Source organism: Balaenoptera ricei, chromosome 3 (assembly GCF_028023285.1).
Source record: "Balaenoptera ricei isolate mBalRic1 chromosome 3, mBalRic1.hap2, whole genome shotgun sequence".
Classification (NCBI taxonomy): domain Eukaryota; kingdom Metazoa; phylum Chordata; class Mammalia; order Artiodactyla; family Balaenopteridae; genus Balaenoptera; species Balaenoptera ricei.
Window position 1 is genome coordinate 67,447,993 of NC_082641.1, and position 19,079 is coordinate 67,467,071.

The 19,079-nt window shown below is 34.9% G+C and overlaps 1 protein-coding gene across 2 annotated transcripts in view; it reads right to left on the reverse strand.

The window, feature by feature from the left end:
- Positions 1 to 19,079, reverse strand: part of EDIL3 (EGF like repeats and discoidin domains 3) — a 429,209-nt gene that overhangs the window by 182,289 nt on the left and 227,841 nt on the right. For both annotated transcript variants that reach the window (XM_059916719.1, XM_059916720.1), the window contains one exon: positions 2,197 to 2,310. In XM_059916719.1, coding sequence (XP_059772702.1) covers positions 2,197 to 2,310 — 114 coding nt within the window. The remainder of the gene's footprint in view (positions 1 to 2,196; positions 2,311 to 19,079) is intronic.

Consider the following 19,079-nt stretch of genomic DNA (forward strand, 5'->3'; position numbering starts at 1 on the left):
TACTGTGGATTTTCTAAACATTCTAAAAAGCCACAGAAAAAAAGCAAAACCATAGCCTCAGAAACCTAGACAATGGGAAGAATCAGAATCCTTAATTTATTACATACTCTTATAAATCAATGCAATAAAAACAAATACCCCAAGAGGAACATATTTTAGAGTGTACCTTAGGTGACCTGTTCCGATATCTGTCAGGGCACAGAGATGAACAGAGGGAATGGTAGAATGTCAGAGCATACGATAGGTTAAGGGAGGCACCTCACTATCACATGCATGTTCAGAGAGCAGTCTGGATTTACATATAAATATTTTACAAATATAAAACCAAGTCAGAGAAAAACAAAGAATTTCATTAAATGCAATAGCACAGACACTAGATGCGAACTAATGGCCATTAAGTTCCAAGTCTATTTCAATACATCCTTCCTAACCTATCAGGTTTCTTTCTTTTCAAGGGTATTTTCAGATGTGGTGACCTCAGTAAAATCTCTGATGGAGGGATGAATAGGCTTCAGTCATTGGTTTCAATTTCTAGCTCACATCAAGGCCTCCTTCCATTTTCAATAGGTAGGAAACCAACTGGCTGTCTAATTGCTCCTTGGTCAGTACAGGGGGCAAAGGCTGACTAGGCAGCCATATTCAGGTCCCATGAACCAAGAGAAAAAGGTACAAGAGCTGGGCCTGGGTGGGCCAAGGACCAGTTGAAACTGAATTTAAGTTAACTTAGTGGGTGGTCAGTTAAATGCTTTATAGGAAGGTTGCTAGGTTTGTCGATTGGATGGTTATTGGTCATCTAGTTGTATGATCAACCCGCTTACTCATACTGTCCTTTCCTTCCATTCATCCATGCCTGAAGCTTCCTTTATTAACTCATGCTCCATGTCCTTCTCCAATTATTTTTAAGCTTAGAAATATTTTCCCCCATCCAAGGTATTTCTTTGATATTCACAATTTCATTATTTTAATGAAGTTTTTCAGGACTAGGGTAATGAGAATCTCCAGATCATCATTTTGTTTATATACATAACCCAAATAAATTCCTCAATAATTATCCTTGTTTTATTTTATAAATTACCATTGTCAAGGAGGAAGAAAGAGAGGGAAAGTGAGAAATAAAATTGTTACTCTGGCGAGAGAGAGAGAGAGAGAGAGAGAGAGAGAGAGAGAGAGAGAGAGTGTGTGTGTGTGTGTGTGTGTGTGTGTGTGTGTATGTAAGAGACAAAGTGGAGGTGGAGGGTGCTTTCAAGTTTATCTTGCTCAGCTCTATCCAAAGAGATATCATTCTCGGTTTAGAGGAAAATACACTGAACTGGGAATCACAAGACCTGGTTCTAGATTCCTTCCAGTCCTGGTTCTGTCACTAACTGTGAGAACCCGGCAAACCACATAACCTATGTGTCTCAGTTTCTGCGTCTGAATTCTTATCTGCATTTGCCTTTTGAATTTGCATAATGTTATGATGCTCTAATAGTATTATATACATCAAAGTAGTAGCACTATGAAGTTTCTATAAGTGCCCAACAATTATTAAGCTACATGACTATTGTTCTTGTTAGCGTGAATTTGTGCCCAATTCCAGTCTCCTCTTACTGACTATAATCCTGTTACTACCTCTCCCTAGGTTTTTTATTTGTTTTGGAGAAGGTGGGGTGCTTTGTGCCTCTTTGTAAACATTTCAGGCAAATTATTATCCTATAATTTGATCCATCATCTCAAGACCCTACTGTCTTAGGCTTTCAAGAAGACAAATAAATAGCATGTAAAGCTCTTACTGATGTGTTGGCCAGTTCAACATGAACCCTCATGAATCTCTACCTTTTATTTGTGACAAAGGTTATCTGGTTAGAACGCTCTGAATTTACTGTTTGAAACAGAGTAGCCACTCTGGGAGAAAATTAGGTCATATGCACAACTCAAAAGCCAAAATGTGATTCATGGGAGAGATGTACTTGGTTCTCTGAGGAACTGTTGACCTCCTTTGAGACCACAAGGCAACCACTCCTATGCCTATCATGCTCTAAGTGAGACCTATCCTGGAGAATAGATGCACATTAATAACATTAACAACAACAAATATGAAATGTGCCATTTCAATACATTATGAAATCTGGAAGCAAATTATTATTGATTTTGGCCCAGATTCCATAATAAATGGAGGCTATGCAAATAAAGGTTTATATATATATGAATACTTACTGTATTGACAATTTCTTCCCATGAATTCTCCTGGGCACTCACAGGAATAGTTAGCAACAAGGTCTGTGCATATTCCACCATTTTTGCAAGGCTCAGCTTCACATTCATTAATATCTGAGGAAAATAGAAGACAGGAAGAGAATTATTGGTGAAAAAATGATCAGTTATTAGAAGGTTTTAGGCGTTTCAAATAAAACAAAGTCTAAATAATGCTGTGTGTGTGTATGTCTCTAGTCAATAATATAAATGGTGCCTACAATCGACAATTTATTAGCAATCAAATTAAATCCAGTTCAAATGGAATTGAGAATCCAAATCCAACAGAACTAAACCACTCTCCTATCCTGAAAATAAATATGAATAGTTTGGGGAAATATTCCGCGTATCCTTAGAATTAAATCAAACAAATTAACCCTGATAGAGAAATGAATTGGTATCACAAGATCTAGAAACCTCCCCAGCAGCAACCACTGCCAATTAACACTGTCTCATTTCACCTTAATTCATTAAAATTCTAACTGACAGAGATGTTTTAGTTTCTAAATAGTTCGCTTTTGATGAATGCGATGAGAAGTAAATTGGAGTTAATAGCTAAATCTTGTTATATGCAAAGTATAATAAATGTAAATGATGATCACTTCCTAATCTCATTCAAGGGTTTCTAAAGTTAGGAGGGCTAAAGGGACTTACCTTTTATATATCATTATTACACCTGATGCAAAATCATACGAAATATAAAACATTCAGCAAATTATACTAATTTCCACTCTAATTTTGGACAACAGGGACAAAAAATGGGATTTTGAATGAAAAAAGAATTAAAGACTAATTCACTCAAATATCAGTCGCTGATATTTACACATCCTTTCGTCTAAGCTCAGCACCAAGCTAGGTTCTGTGGGAGCCAGTAAAGTAATTGGAGGACATGCACTGCTCCCCATCACTCTCCCTTCCTATCATCTATCTCAATTGAAATCCTGCTCTGCTCTTATCCCACAACTCCTTCCTACATATCTAAATGGTGTTACTTAGGGACTGTCTGTTTATGTGCCTTTCACCCTTCCACCTAGTCAATCTGTGAAGTTTACAAATGCAGCACCTGTCCTGCACTGTTCGTTGTACCTCCACAAATGCCACACTCTATCTGGAAAACCACTAGTGCCCAATAAATATTTCTTGCTAAAATTTATAACAAAATAGTGGTGCAAACAATCTGAAAAAAATTATTTCAGATGTGTAATGTGCCTTCGGATACACTACAATGTATCAAAAGTTATTCTGAAGTCCTGGGTTTTCATAGTGCTTAAAACAATATGATCATTAATCTAGCCCCTCAATATCAAACAAGGACAAAATACTAGAAAACCTCTATTTTGCCCTTTCCTTTAACTTCTTTCTTATAAACAGCATCTCCTCCTGGAAGCAGATTTGGTCATCCTTTCATTCTAAGTTTATGGCAAAGTTTGGTCTAAATTTCTTTAGGCAGGTGACCACTTTCTCTGAAAAAACCATCCCTTTTGGTTTCTGGTCAAGTGCTACAGTTTGAGAGTAGAGACAATTCATGACTGTGTTCAGAGAGAATCTGAATAATTTGAGCATTTTATAATATCAAACAATAGGATAAAATCAGAATCTGATCATCTCTAAAAAACAGCTGTGTACTATAAAATATAATAGACTCACAAATATTTGACACAAACTCTTAAGCAAGAAGGAAGGAAGGAAGGAAGGAAGGAAGGAGGGAAAGGAGGGAAAGGAGGGAAGGAAGAGTATGTCACTTATTCATTCTCTCATCTGATGAAATATTTATCTCTTTTTGTCTTAACAAAAATTCACTTTTTATTTATATTGGACTAACAGGCAAAATACTTTCATTAAACTTTGAAAATAACACAAAAGTCACTGTGCTACTTATTTTCTTACCAGATGAATGTCAGGAAATGGCAATGACTGGCTACTTTGGAACATGCTTAATATGTCTTTCCCTGTATCCTATCTACTACAGTTTGTTTTAGGTGAGATATGTCAGAGCCTGACAAGAAGTTAAATCTTCATGTCTTAAAGAATGCATTGCCTTATTTTGTAAAGTTAGACATAAAAAGCTACTCTTTTATATACTTATAGGGAAGAAACTGAGTATTAATTAATGTCTGAAAAAGAGCACATAAGGGAAATAGAATTTGATCTTAGATTTGAAGGAAAGTTTTAATTAGGATTAATAAAAACAGGATGAAGAGGGTATTGTATTTCCAAGCAGGGATCCAGAATGAGTCACAACTTTGAAGAGAAGCGTTCATGGTATGACGGTGTGTTCAAGTACACAAATAGCACAGTTTGTCTGGAGGACAGAGTGGGAAGGGGGGTGCTGGGAACCAAGTCTGAGGATGCAGATAGGGACCAGATTACCATGAACTCTTAGTGTCAGCTGAGGTAACTGGCCATTCTCTTTTGGCACTGAAGGCTTGGAGCCAGCTGTGAGGGTATCTTCTATACCCTTGTACCCTAGAAAGATTTAGAAAAGCCGTATGTGGGTTGGACTTAAGAAATAAATGAAAGAAGGCTGGACAGAGACCCACCCAGGATTTGATGCTAAGAGGTACAACATATGTTTTAATTCTCAGGTAAGAGAATTACCTTACCTGAACATTTCTCATTTTAATATTGACCTATATCATGAGTAAAATCAAACCCAGCTCTTGCTGCTTTGAAATGTTAATAGAAGGAAGTTTTCATAGTTGATGATGTGAGATCAAGAGTTATTATATGTACTATTAAGGATATGCAGTTACCGTTGTTCTTTGCTTCCTCATTTCTTCTAAATTTTTACACGATAAGTAGTACTTAACACATGAGAATGTGAATTTAATTGAGACTAATCGACCTTGGAATGTCTATCTATTTGTTCATCAGACCAGGTCTACAATCATCAACAATGGAAATTAAAATTAAGAACATTTGTTTCTAAAAATACAGTTACACCTTTACCCAGAGGTTAACATGAGGTGGAATGAACTGGAATTGCATTTGCTGAAATGAAAATGCTTTCTAGCCATACTTAGTTTGTGATTTAAAAAAAAAAAAAAATGATCCTCTACTGTTTGTGCATTTTTTGCTTTTTTTTTTTAAACCAAAAAACTACCTTGATCTAAATTCATAAAAATAAAAACATTATATTAAATGAGTTACATACTTTAATATAGTAGCAAAATAAGTAAAACATTTCTGCCTATGTACACATCTAGTAACAAGTAGGCTCAGATAACAGATGCAAATTACACAGAAGCCTTTATATATCAGTATAATGCAAGAGTTCTTTCAGCGGTGAAGGCTATTTGCACTGTGATTAACACTGCAAGCAATCTAAATGGAAACAGACCTCAATTGGAATAAATCATGTTTAATTAAAGACTAGATATAAATACTCACAGAATATAATGAAATGAAAGTTAAACATCTTTGTAATAAATCACATACATATTTCTTTGTCACAGATCATGACATTATCATTTCCAGAAAAAAGTCCTCATCTATTCCAAAATATACTGATATATAATAAATTATTTTATAACTAAGAAAAATTTGACATAGCAGTTCCATACAAAATAGGAATTTCCATATTTGGTCATTTTTATAGTTCATTTATAATAATAATAGCTATCATTTTTTGAGGTTTTTAGTTCTATGACTGCTTCCTGAGAATTATTTTTTAAAAATAACATCATTCAAAGCTAGATTTTATAATTAAGACACCCAGCTGAGTCCTGATTCCTTACTCTGAAAACATAAATTTTTGCTGTCCACCCTCTAGCTGACTGAAGCACAGTGGTAGGAGCTGAGCATGATTTCCAGATACAATCTCGTGATGTGTGTGTGTGTGTGTGTGTGTGTGTGTGTGTGTGTGTGTGTGTGAAGGAATTAAAAAGCAAAGCAAAACAAAACAAAGCAAAACAAAACAAAACAAAGCAAAGCAAAGGAGGGAAGGAAGGAGAGGAAGAGATGAGAGAATAGATAGTTGGTCACAACAGCATGCATATCTTTGAAACAAAAGGTACTCTAAAAGGATGTCCAGACACTTTTTCTGTTGTAAATACTTACATAGATTCATTCATATTATATGCATAATTTAGTCTCTTTATCTTTACCATTATTTTGCCCTTAGCCCACCTTTTATAGATTTGGGAAGGTGTGCTGTAGTCTTCCCTATTAGGCTTGGCTTTTTGCTAACAGAAATAATGTCAACCCATGCACCCTCTGGAGATGTCACTGTGAGAAGCCTCCTCTAGTTATTGAAAAACACATATATTCATTAAGATCATTCTGAGTACTCCTGAACTTATACACATGTGCATCATGAGAAGTGCTCAGTTACTCCTAGTCTTTTTTTCTGGATCATTGTCAGACCATCACTGTGCAAATTACAGCCCCAAAGCCCATGAAACTGACTTTGGAGTAGTAGGCTGTCGAAGAGTTTTTGAAAATCAAAATTATATTTGCTAGTTCCTTTATCAGTGCCTTCAAAAAACAGTGGCTTCTCTGGGCATGATTTCTCACCACAGAAATGATGTTGCTTCTTTTCAGATCATTATATTTAAATATTCAGAAATCCCATTCTTCATTATAGACTCCACTAGCTGGTCAGAGAGGAAATGGAGATTTGCGGAGTCTAATTGCTAGGGCATCCTGTGGAAACTTTCAAAATTAATCGATTAACTAAATAACTAATTAATTAATTAGTTTTCAAACTGGCTCCCATTTGTAATCTGCAGAACAGGAATGATTGCACAATGCACTCTTGGGCCATCAGTGTCCCAATTCACCCTCGAGTCTCTCTAGAACTCCTGAGGTGGATGGCATCTGGCCCCAGTAGTTCAACTACATTTACTTTGCCAACTTGGCCTAGAATATTTTGAATATTGACCACCATTTAGACTAGGACATCCAATCCTTTTTAGGACAGAAATCCATGTAACCTCCTCTTGAGTGGAGGAAAAAAGACAACTTAATTCACTCGTGAAACTACCTCCTTTTGATCCCCAAGTATATCCAGGTCCCATGAGCATCAAGAAAGGAACAACTGATTCTTCGGCTGAGCACCCCCGTTTTGATATATTAAAAGGACACCATAACTAAGCCCTTTTTTTTCTTTGCAAAGGTATAATTCCTTGGCTTCCTTATTCCCTTCCCTTGGGCTGTCTTTCCTCCTGCAATATTGTTATTGACTGTTAAATAGCCCGCAAATGCTTATTTTCAAGTCTGCTATTTTTGATCCTTTGTAACCCATCTTCCCTGGGCTCCCCATTAGCTATTAAATATTCTCCAGACTTCCTGTGAGTGACTGCCTTTTAAAATTTAACCTTTTATATTTTTTCTTACCTAAAGTCTATGGGTTTTCAATTTCTCTTTTAAGGCTGAATAAATTATGATGAATTTCTAGGAATTCTGTCCTCCCACTCAGGTATTGAATTTAATTACGTCATAATCAGAACTATCTACAGGATTTCCCAATCATTTTGGGGGCAAGTCAGTATATTTTTAATCTTGTGTGCTTGAGCTCTGTTTTGATCTGGCCTTTTGCTATAATGCTAGTAATTTATTTTAAAGTAGCAAATTAAAATGAGCATTCTTGGATGAGAACATACCACAGGCAAACCTTTTATAATAATTTACTGATAACCTTCATTTACCAAGAACAATAGTGTAAAAAAATATCCAAGAGGTATTTAACCATCACTGCTTACTAACAAAGATAATACTCTATGCTCATCTGTATCCTGGCATTCTCACATTTATTTTGAGATCTCAATTTTAATGCAAGAAACTTTGTTATTGGTATCCAGGTAGGGCCCAGTTCTCTAGGATGTCTCCGTTTAAAATTATTTCAGTAAGGCTTTAGTTGTCTTAATTAGTTATTTGGCCAGCAAGATAAGACAGTTATTCCAAGATACTTATAAAGTCAAAACCAGGGAAGATAGAAGAAGGGTTGGGGGAGGGATAGTCAAGAGGGTGATATAACTCAAATATTTGGGGCCTTGAAGAAATTCATAAATAAATGCTACATGAAAAAACACAGTAGAAGCTAAAATGAACCAATGCCTCTGGTAAAATTTTTACCAAAGAGCAAACAATTGCAAAGAACATTACCTTAGGGGTATGCAGCATAGTAACTTGACCTGCAATAAATATTCATTGATTGGTAAGAAAACTGAGAATACCAGAGACCTGGGGAATCATCACCTGTACTGTGACAGTGAGTTCCTGGATTTGGGCAGATGTACCAGCCTACTTATAAAGCGGTTCTATTAAGGAGAATGGATTTAGAACAATGCTCCTCTTAAAAGTTAGAAATTTTCAAATATACCAATGCAAAGCCTCCACACCAGAGAGTCTAATTTAAATGGACTTGGGTGGAATGAAGGCATAAATATTGTTTTATAGGAGTCCAGGTAGCTAGGGTTGACAAACACTGCATAGAACCTCTGTGTATGAAGTCCATCTATCCATCCACCCATGCTTAGTTCTCTGCTAGGTTCTAAGAATGCAAAGGTTAATATATCATGGACCCTTACTTTTCTCAAGGCTCTTATAGTACAGCAGATAGACGAGGAAATAATCAGTTACAGTACAAAGTGACAAGTGCTCTAATGAATGAACGCACAGTTTCTCAGAGACTTCAAATAGCAATAACTAAATTAGTCTAGCAGGCTAGAGAATGTTGAATTTTAGAGGTGTCTATCTGACTGCGGAAAATGCTTCTGAGTTATGTCAAGTTATAACTAATTACTCTGTAAAGTTATTTTTCTAAATTAATATGCATCTCATTATTCTACATATCCGAGAGTGACTCCTCATTTTCCCATAGTTCTGTGCTCCAAGTATAAAACTCATATATTTCCTTTTATTATATATGTTATAATTTGTATATTTTTGCATATTCATAATGCTTTATCCAAAATCAATCACTCTATTCTGTCAAATGCATGTTAAATTAGTTTGCTTGCAGTTCTCTCTAGTTTTGATGGTCAATACTAAAGATCAACTATTTTGGATTTTTTCCATAGTGAGTTATCAGAAATCCATAACTGGCTAAAATGAGATGGGATTCACATGGGAAGCATAGCTGTGATTCACATGGTTGCTTTCACACACCCATTCACTCACTCATTCATTCATTAAAACTTTGATGAGCACCTTCCATGAATCAGGCTCTAAAATACTGAATATATGATTGGATACATCAGTGAACAGGGATAGTTGCAACTGTTCTAAGAGGTCTCACCTTCTATAATTGGAACATAAAAGGACACAATGTTTTCAGAGAGAACTGAGCACTTTTAAATGTCTGGATATGCACAGAGACTATGTGGAACTACTAGGGATGGTGGTTACTAGATAGTCTGGGACCAGATTTTTATGGCCTTACAAATCAAATTAAGGAGTTTGAACTTTAGTCCTTGGACACTGAGAAGTTAATAGAGAATTCAAGAAGTGTGGAAAGGGGGCATGGGATTGAATAGATCTGTGGTTTAGAAAGCTCATTCACTCTAGAATTTCATTACTGGTAACATTTGGAAAAATAATTCAAAGAGTTGGAAGGGCAATTTATGTTGAGTCTGTATCACTCAGACCATACATACAACATGATGACTACAGCATGTATCTTTAAACATTTGGCTTGGTTTGAAATGCATACAGACTTCCTAATATTTAGGGTTGCCAGATTCAGCAAATAGAAATACAAGATGCCCATGCAATATTTGACTCATACTTTATAAAAAAATTTTTTATCTGCAATTCAAATTTACCTGGCCATCCTGTATTTTATTTGGGAATCCTACTTGAATAGTCAACTAGAATATGATTTCTCCATATTTTCTTTCTTTACTTTTATATAAGCACTTTAATTTCAGCATATGGTCATGCTTTCCATTTTGTATATTCAGCAGACCCCAAGGAAAACTACCTACAGTAGAAAATCTTTATTGACAAATGAGTCCTCCTCAGGCTTTTGCTCAAACTAAACTTCGTTGCTTGCAAAGCAGTTGATAATCTTTAGAGTTTACCTGTATGTAAGCTTCAATGTATTATTTATATAGTTATACTTGTATATATATCAATCATTCAGCTATGTAAGAGCCAAAGTAATCCATTTCTAAATAGACCAGCAGTTATGGATTTTAGGAACAAAATTACAAGAGATGCCCATTAAGCCAAAATCACTTAAGATTTTGAGAAAAATTACTAAGAGGAATAAAAGAACTGGGGGAAAATTTGCACTCTTATCAGCAAATTAATTCATAATGGTTTGGAATATACAGTATGCATGAAACTTACAGTAATCACTTATTTCACTTCATATGCAAGTTGTAAGTAGAAGGACTTAACACCAGTATATCATTTTGAGATGCATTTTTTATCGAGAGGCTTTTACGGTAATAAATTAAAACTTACAATTCACCAGGTTAAATTATTTTTCTCTTCAATGACAGTAATTTTTTCAAAAAAAAACCACATAGACAGTAACTTATACTAAACATGATGAGCCACTAAAAGCATACAAGCAATGTCACATTTAAATAACGGGCAATGATACACAGTTACATTTCATATATACAGAAAAATAATTTCACTTAGTTCAGAATTAATTTCTTAAAAATAACTCTATAACATATTAAGTACGGACAAATAGCTCTTTAGGATGACAACTGATTGACAACAGTTAGCACATCCATCCACTTGTACCATGAGCCAAACCTTGTTTCAAACATTTTGTATATATCATCACACCCTCTGAGTTACTATTATCATAACTGTTTTCCAGATGAGTGAATTGAGACATTGAAAATACAAATAATATGTCAGAGTCACACAGGTGCTGAAACTGAGATTAAAACCCAGATAATTTGTCTCAGGAATATATGCTTTTCACCAGTTAACTTTACCACCACTAGGAAATATGAATTCTCCTTCACCTTTACTTCATACTTGCCTTCAAGGTACCACTCTATGCGCTGAGGAGGACAGAGAAGCCAGAATACACAGCCCTTGATCTCAAAATGTTTAAAATGTTCTAGTAATATTAGTATCACTGCTCTAGGCCAAAGACTCCAACCCTAAAATCTTAGTTTGGAACACTTTTTTTCCCTAATTCCTTTATTCCTTTTAGTAATTTTTCTCAAACTCTTAAGTAGTTTGGGCTTAATGGGCATCTGTTCTAATTTTATTCCTAAAAGCCATAACTGCTTGTCTGTTTAGAAATAGATGTCTTTGGCTCTTACATTCTTTTATACTTGACTTTTAACTTTACATTCTGATGAAATTTTTTGTTTCTTTCTTCATTTATTTTTGTTTCTTTCTTTACAGAGGACATGGATCTATTTTATACATGTCAGCTGAAATTCTTATTTTTCAAAGAGGATAATCCACATTTTTTAAAATCATTATTTGCAAGATAGCATACACATAGAAAAGTACACAAACCAATAGAGTTAAATGAATTATTGTTAAGAGACAACCTGTTTAACAGTCACCAAGGTCACGCACAAGAACAACGCCAGCACTTGAGAGCCTTTCCATGCCCCTTCTATTCACAACTTCCCCTCCACCCTCACAAAGGTAACTGACCTCCTGCTTATTATGGCAATCACAGCCTCACTCTTTTCATGGTTTAGAGTTTTGCTACTTAAATACGCATTCCTAAATAGTATCTTTTATTCTTGCCTATATTTGAAGTTTATAGTAAAAAAAAAAAAAAGAAATCATTCAGTATGTGCTCTTTTGTTTGTGGCTTCATTCACAATGTTTTTGCACGTGGTTACAGTGAGTTCATTTTCATTGCTTTATAATATTTCACTATAAAATGCACGACAATGCATTTTCCCTTTCTATTGTTAATGGCATTTGTGTTGTTGCTATAAATAAAAGCATCCATAAGTGTGCTTGTACATAAGTATATTAAATTTCCTCTGGGTATACCTAGGAGTGAAATGGCTGAGTCATTTATATACTTTAGTGGATAATGCCAAACTGGTTTTTAAGTGGTTGCACCAACTTGCGCTTCTAATCAGCAACTTAATTCATAGTATTTTTGAAGATACAATACACATGAAACTCGCAGGTAACCACTTATTTCACTTCATATACAAGTCGTAAGTAGAAGGGCTTAACACCAATATATCATTTTAATGTATATTTTTATCAAGAGAGGTTTTTAAGGGAATAAATTAAAACTTTCAACTCACCAGGCTGAATTATTTTTCTCTTCAATGACCATGATATCTTTTAAAAAACATAGACAGTAACTTATACTAAAAATGATGAATCATTGAAAGCATATAAGCCATGTCACAATTAAATAAAAGGCAGTGATACACAGTTACATCTTGCATATAAAGAAAAATAATTTCTCTTAATCCTAGAATAATTTCTTAAAAATAACCATAAATCAACTCTTACCTACAGATATATGTAGACTCAGGTAATAAAATAAGAATAGTTCCTGCTTTTACATTTCAATATCTTTGAAACTTTATATCATAGGCATAATTAAAAATGATGAATTCTATTATACTTTAAAGCTACTCTAAGGATTAAATAAGGTAATTTATGGGAAGAAGATAAACTTTAAGGACTGTAAAAAAAGCTATTTACATTATTATAATATGGACCAATCGATATTTATATTGCTCTGTTGAATGTTTCTTCATTAGGTTGCTGGATAAAAATGATACTGCTGCTTTTGGGGTTATCATCAGAGTAAATAAATGGGTAGGATTTTCATAAATGTTCTACAGAAGAGCAGCTCTGCCTTGGAGAGGCATGAAAGATAGTATTTATCCCCATAATTGCAAAGCCCATGGAAATTTTGATTCACTGAATGGCATAATTCAACAGATACCCTCAGTATATTTCGTTCTAAAATGGTGACATTTACTATTTTCTAAACATTGACTCTCCATACATTTGGCCTGAGAGATCACTGAGCTCTATATTTGATAGACATACATTATGGCTGGTAAGGTAGAGAACACTCCTTTTAAAATTCTTAGGCATGTCAGTTTCCATCAAAGTAAAAGAGCTGGGTGGCTAGATTACCCTCAGTTCCAGAATCTCATCTACATAATTATAGGAGGTTTCCTGGCAGAGCTGGAGGCAACAAAACATCTGCCACACTCCAGGCCACCATGGAAGAATCTGCTTCAGGAACCAACTCACTTCTCAGAGCCAAAAAAGTGCTGCCTACAAGCTGTTAATTTTTATATTTTATTTTTTCTCCCATATTTATTGCTAAGGATGCCAAATCAGCATATTTTCTTCATTAAAAGTGACAACACATCGGGAGATTGGGACTGACATATACACACGACTGTATATAAAATATATAACTAATAAGAACCAGCTGTATAGCATAGGGAACTCTACTCAATGCTCTGTAATGGTCTATATGGGAAAAGAATCTAAAAAAAATGAAAGAGTGGATATATGTATATTTATAATTGATTCACTTTGTTGTACACCTGAAGCTGACACAACATGGAAAACCATCTATACTCCAAATAAAAATTTTTTTAAATGCATTGGGATTCAAGGGAACTCCTGCTTCTGACCAAGCCAAAGTTCAGGGACCAGATTTGCCCTCCTGCCTGAAACAACCGAAAAAATAAAACAGACAAAACATATAACAGTTTTCAAGACACTGGATATTAGGAAATGAAGGATAGTAACAAACCAGGTGAGTTCTACAACTGCCCAGGTTTACTGCCTTAAGAGAGATTCCAGGCCATGGCACAGTGAGAAAGAATCCAGGTGGAACCTGGCCAACTCTATGAATTAAAAAGAGGGAGCTGAGAGTCTGGAGAGCCCAGGAGCTAGAGTTTGCAGGACAGAGTGAGCGGAGAGGGCTACAAAGAGGCAGCCCACAGGGACCTACAGAGCATATCCTGTACACTGCAGTGCTGCCTCAGGAATTCAGCAGAGCATGGAGCAGTCCATGCAAGTGAGGAAACTACTGAGGAAAAAACCATCTAAATGGACCAGAGGGAGCAATATTTGGAGATCACACCGGGCCAGGAAAACTGCCAGTTCCCTCCAGTGGGACTGGAAAATAAACTAATTCCTGGGGCACTGAGCAGAGGACTTAGAAGGGCCTTGCCTCAGTAGTGGGGAGTAAATTAGTCCGGGACTAAAGATCTCATTTGTCTCGCCTAACAAATCTCAGAAGTAACACCCAGAAGAATCAAACCATTTCCAAGAAATTTAATCATGTAAGAGAACTAAGCTCAAGAAGATATATAGAACTACAGCGTATGAACATTCCCACTCAACGAGGTAAAATTCATTAGTCCTGATGGGAATCCCCAGTCAGGATTAATAGACATGTGAAAAAGCAGGAAGAGAGCCAGATTTTAGAATTATCAGACAAGGATTTCAAAACAGGTAGTATAACTGTGCTCTGTATATTGAAAATGTTAAGTACAGACATGGAAAATAGAAAAAGAGACCCAAACTGAACTTCTAGAGATGAAAACCACAATGTGTGAGATGAAAAATACACTAGAAGGAACTAAAGCAAATTAAATATTGCAGAAGAAAAGATCAGTAAATTTTTAAGATGTAATAGAAACTATACAGAATAAGATACCGATAGGAAAAAAAAAAACTGGACATCTGTGAGTTGTGGGACACATGTATATAGGTAACCTAAAATAGATGTGATTGGAGTCCCTGGAAAGAGTGAGCAGAAAAATATTTGAATAGAAAATGGCCAAAAATGTTCCAAATATGATGAAAACTATATCACAGATCCAGGCACCAGAAATCCCAAGCACAAGTCAGTATCAATGTGGTCAAAATCTGGAAGAATATTCTCCCAACTGTTAATAGTATTTACTATCAGAGCTTAAGTGTGGGTGATCAGATGAGTGGAGAGCAGATTTTCACCTGATGTTTAACTGTTTATTTTTTAAACTTTTTGAAAAAAAATTAGTGGGATTATGAGTAAATTTTTCTTTTGATTCATAGTAGTATTTCGACCAATAAAAAGAAAAAAGAAAAAAAAAAAAAAAAAGAAATCCCAAGCACCAGAAACATGAGGAAAACTAGACAAAGCCACATCATGATTACAAAAGATGTAAAAGTCATTCTGTAGATAGACGTAATCTTTTCAGTAAATGATTCTGGAACAACTATTTAAATAACTACATGAACAAACAGACAACCAAAACCAAAAACTCAGGTCCATATCTCATGCCATATACAAAAATTAACTCAAAATGGTTTGTAGACCTTAGAATAAAACCTAAACCTATAAAAAATTATAGGAGAAAATCTTTTGGGGTTCAATTTAGGCAAAGATTTCTCAGATACAACATCAAAAGCATGAGCCATCAACACTGATAAATTGTACTTTAACAAAATTATAAACTTGTGTTTTTCAAAATCAATTTTAGGAGAATGAAAAGACAAGCCACAGATTGGGAGAATATATTTTCAAATCAAACATCTGATAAAGCACTTGTAACCAGAATATGTAAAGAACTCTCAAAACTCAATAGTAAGAAAAAAAATGACAAAAAATGGACAAAAGATTTCCTTCAGAAAAAAGAAAAAAAAATATATGAATGGGAAAACATATGAAAAGATGTTTGACATCATTTGTCAATAGAGAAATGCAAATTAAAATGAAAAAGATATCACTACACAACTATTACCATGGCTAAAATTAAAAAGACTGACCATAGCAAGTATTGATGAAGATGTAGAGAAATTGAACTCTCATACACTGCTGGTCAGAACGTAAAATAGTACACTTAGTTTGGAAAATTGTTTGACAGTTTCTTCAATATTTAAACATAGAGTTACCATATGATCTAGCCAGTCCACTCCTAGGTAGTGACGCAAGAGAAGTAAAACGTCATGTCCATGTGAAGACATTTATGAACATTCATAGTTGCTTTATTTGTAATAGCCAAAAACTAGAAACAACCCAACGTCCATCAATCAGTGAATGGCTAAAGCAATTATGGTATAGCCATACAGTTGAGTACTACTCAGCAATAGAGAAGAATGAACTATTGATACAAACAACAACATGAAGGGTTCTCAAAGTAATTATGTTGAGTGAAAGAGAACAGCTAAAAAAAGAGTATATGTATATTTTACTCTACTTATATAAATTTCTAGAAATGCAAACTAATCTATAGAGACAGAAAGAAAATCAGTGGTTGTCTGGGAAGTTGGAGGGACAGATGGAAGGGATTACAATGGGTAGGAAGAAACTTCTGAGGGTGATGGAAATGTTCAAAATCTTGATTAAGATGATGCTTGGATAGGTGCATATATATGTCAAAACGTATCACATTGTGCATTTTAAGTATGTGTATTTTACTGTATGGCAAGTATGGCTCAACAAAGATGTTGAAGACAGTGATCGTGTCAAGGTTCTTTTTACAATCCACTTATTTACCAGCTGTGAACTTAGTTCTACACACACACACACACACACACACACACACACACACACACGCATCCATGCACACACAATGCATCACAATAACAGGCCCACAAAATTAATGAGGGACATCAGCCTTCTGAAATTCACATCAGAGGGGATTTGTTTTCTTTTATGCTTACACCTCAAACTGAGAGCCATGCAGCCCAAATGAAATGAGGCAGGCCTTATTGGAAAGATTGAGTAGTTTAATAAAACATACTAATAGAAGGAGCTGTATTCATAAAAATGACAAAAATACTAATTTTTTCATGGTAGTTCACCTCCTGCTTTGCAGGTTATTTTCATCACTCAAGAAAGGCTTTGCAGGAAGCCTTAAATGAAGACGAATGGAAAAAAAGTAACATAACTGCAAAATTTTCTATTGCTTATGTATTTTTGGTTTTAGATTGGATTTATTTCTGCTATGGCTGACTATCAGAATACTGAAGATTATTAAACTATAACTGATGTTACCCACACCTACCCTAATAGTTCTTATTTCCCAGAATTTTTTCTGCAGTAAGTTCATAAAGTATATTGATGTGTATGTTTCCTGCACTCTTAGGATCTACTTAAGAAGTTGTAATTTTCATATAAAAAGCATGAAATAACTCGTCTAGTTTTCTTTGCTCCTCCTATTTGAGAGGTATAACTTTAACACACACGTACACATGCATATTTGACAGGATTTTTATTATTAATTTCTTTTAATATACAGTAAGATGGAAATCTCAATGCCATTAATTACTTACTATGTAATTTCACATTTTAGAAGTAAGCCTTTAAGGCAACAATTTCCATCATCTGTAATGAACCTGATTGAAATAATTGGCTATTTCCATAACAAGCACTTTAACAAATGGTCCTATGTCAGAGAGGAGTGGGTCTGATTAGAAATTGCATTGCTGTATTATGCTATTATCAGATTAATGCAGAAAAAGAGTTTAGTTCCTTTTAATAAAATCCAATGACTTGTGAATTGAACTAAGTATCAGTTAATAATAAGTATAAGTGTAACCCCATCTACTTAACTTAGTTGCTTAATTTGGCCCCGAGCATAATGATTTAAGCTTACACAGCAAAACTTACTTCCCTACCCTTGTTAAATCTCCTTCTGTGTTTCAGAGGATAAAGGAAGGCTTGTGTAGTCTCACTTAAATGTACTGCAGAGTTATCTTCAGAAGTGATGTTAATATTTTCCCAAAGTAGAATCCATCCACAAAGTACCACAATATTTAAAGTATTTTGGTTAAGTCATGCAGAGGAAGAGAACAACCAAAATCTACTGACGAATCTATTACACTGAACATACAAATATATTTTTGAAATCTGTAGATCTCTTTATACGTACTACCACTAAAGTATACTAAATTCATATCTTAAAGAAATTTAGAGGCTATTGTAATTATACATAGTTAAATACAATAGACACTTTATTTTTATCTACCTGCCATGTATATATTATATGTATAATATATATACACATAATTTTGCAGGTGTATAATTATTTAGTCCATGGCTTTTATATTATTCTATCCTATTCATTATCAATAGTAACTTATTATACAAGTGAGAAAATGATCTCCAGAAACTACCTCCTCTTATTCTCTGTGCCTTCTAAATTTTCTTAAATAATTATTTTCCTTCTTCTATTCATTATTTTCACAATCTTAACCAATATATATAAACCTGCTGTTTGTGCATAAGCTTTAGACATTAGAGCTCTACGTCATTTTTCACATTTCTTTCCTGCCTCTAGAGTCCCACTGTTTTTCTTACTACCAAAATGTTATTTATGTTTTTCCAACACGTTCTGTTTTATGGTGGTATGTCAGTGAAAGCTACAGTTAGTCTGTGTAACAATGACAAACCTCTGTGGCACATAATATGCATATATTTATTTCCCAGTGAGAGGTGGTGGTGTCAGGAGATCTCAGGTGGGCTCCACAGAGGAGCTCAGCTTTGACCTAAAGATACTGCCATGCTCAGCTCCTCACTGACACTTGCGCTCAAGTCTGCTCCCTGTGTGACCATTCTGGGATCCAAGCTGAGGGTATAGCAACTGTCTTTTGACCTTGTCCATGTGACAACAGAAGTTCAGAAAAGAAAGTGAAACATGCAAGACCTCTTAAGGTCTAGGCTCATTCAGTTAGCCAAACCAAGTCACATCTCTAAACTCAAAGTCAAGGAATGAGAGAAATATATTCCTCCTTCACAGGAAGATCCAAAGTCACATATGACAAAGGGTGAGGATATATGGAGGGATGAAGAATCGGGGCAATAATGCCGTCTGTTGTATATTAATTCTCCAATGTCTTGTGTATAATTAATTGTAAGAACTGGAAAATGAAGAGGATTTGCAATAACATGATGATATAAATATGATTCACTACAG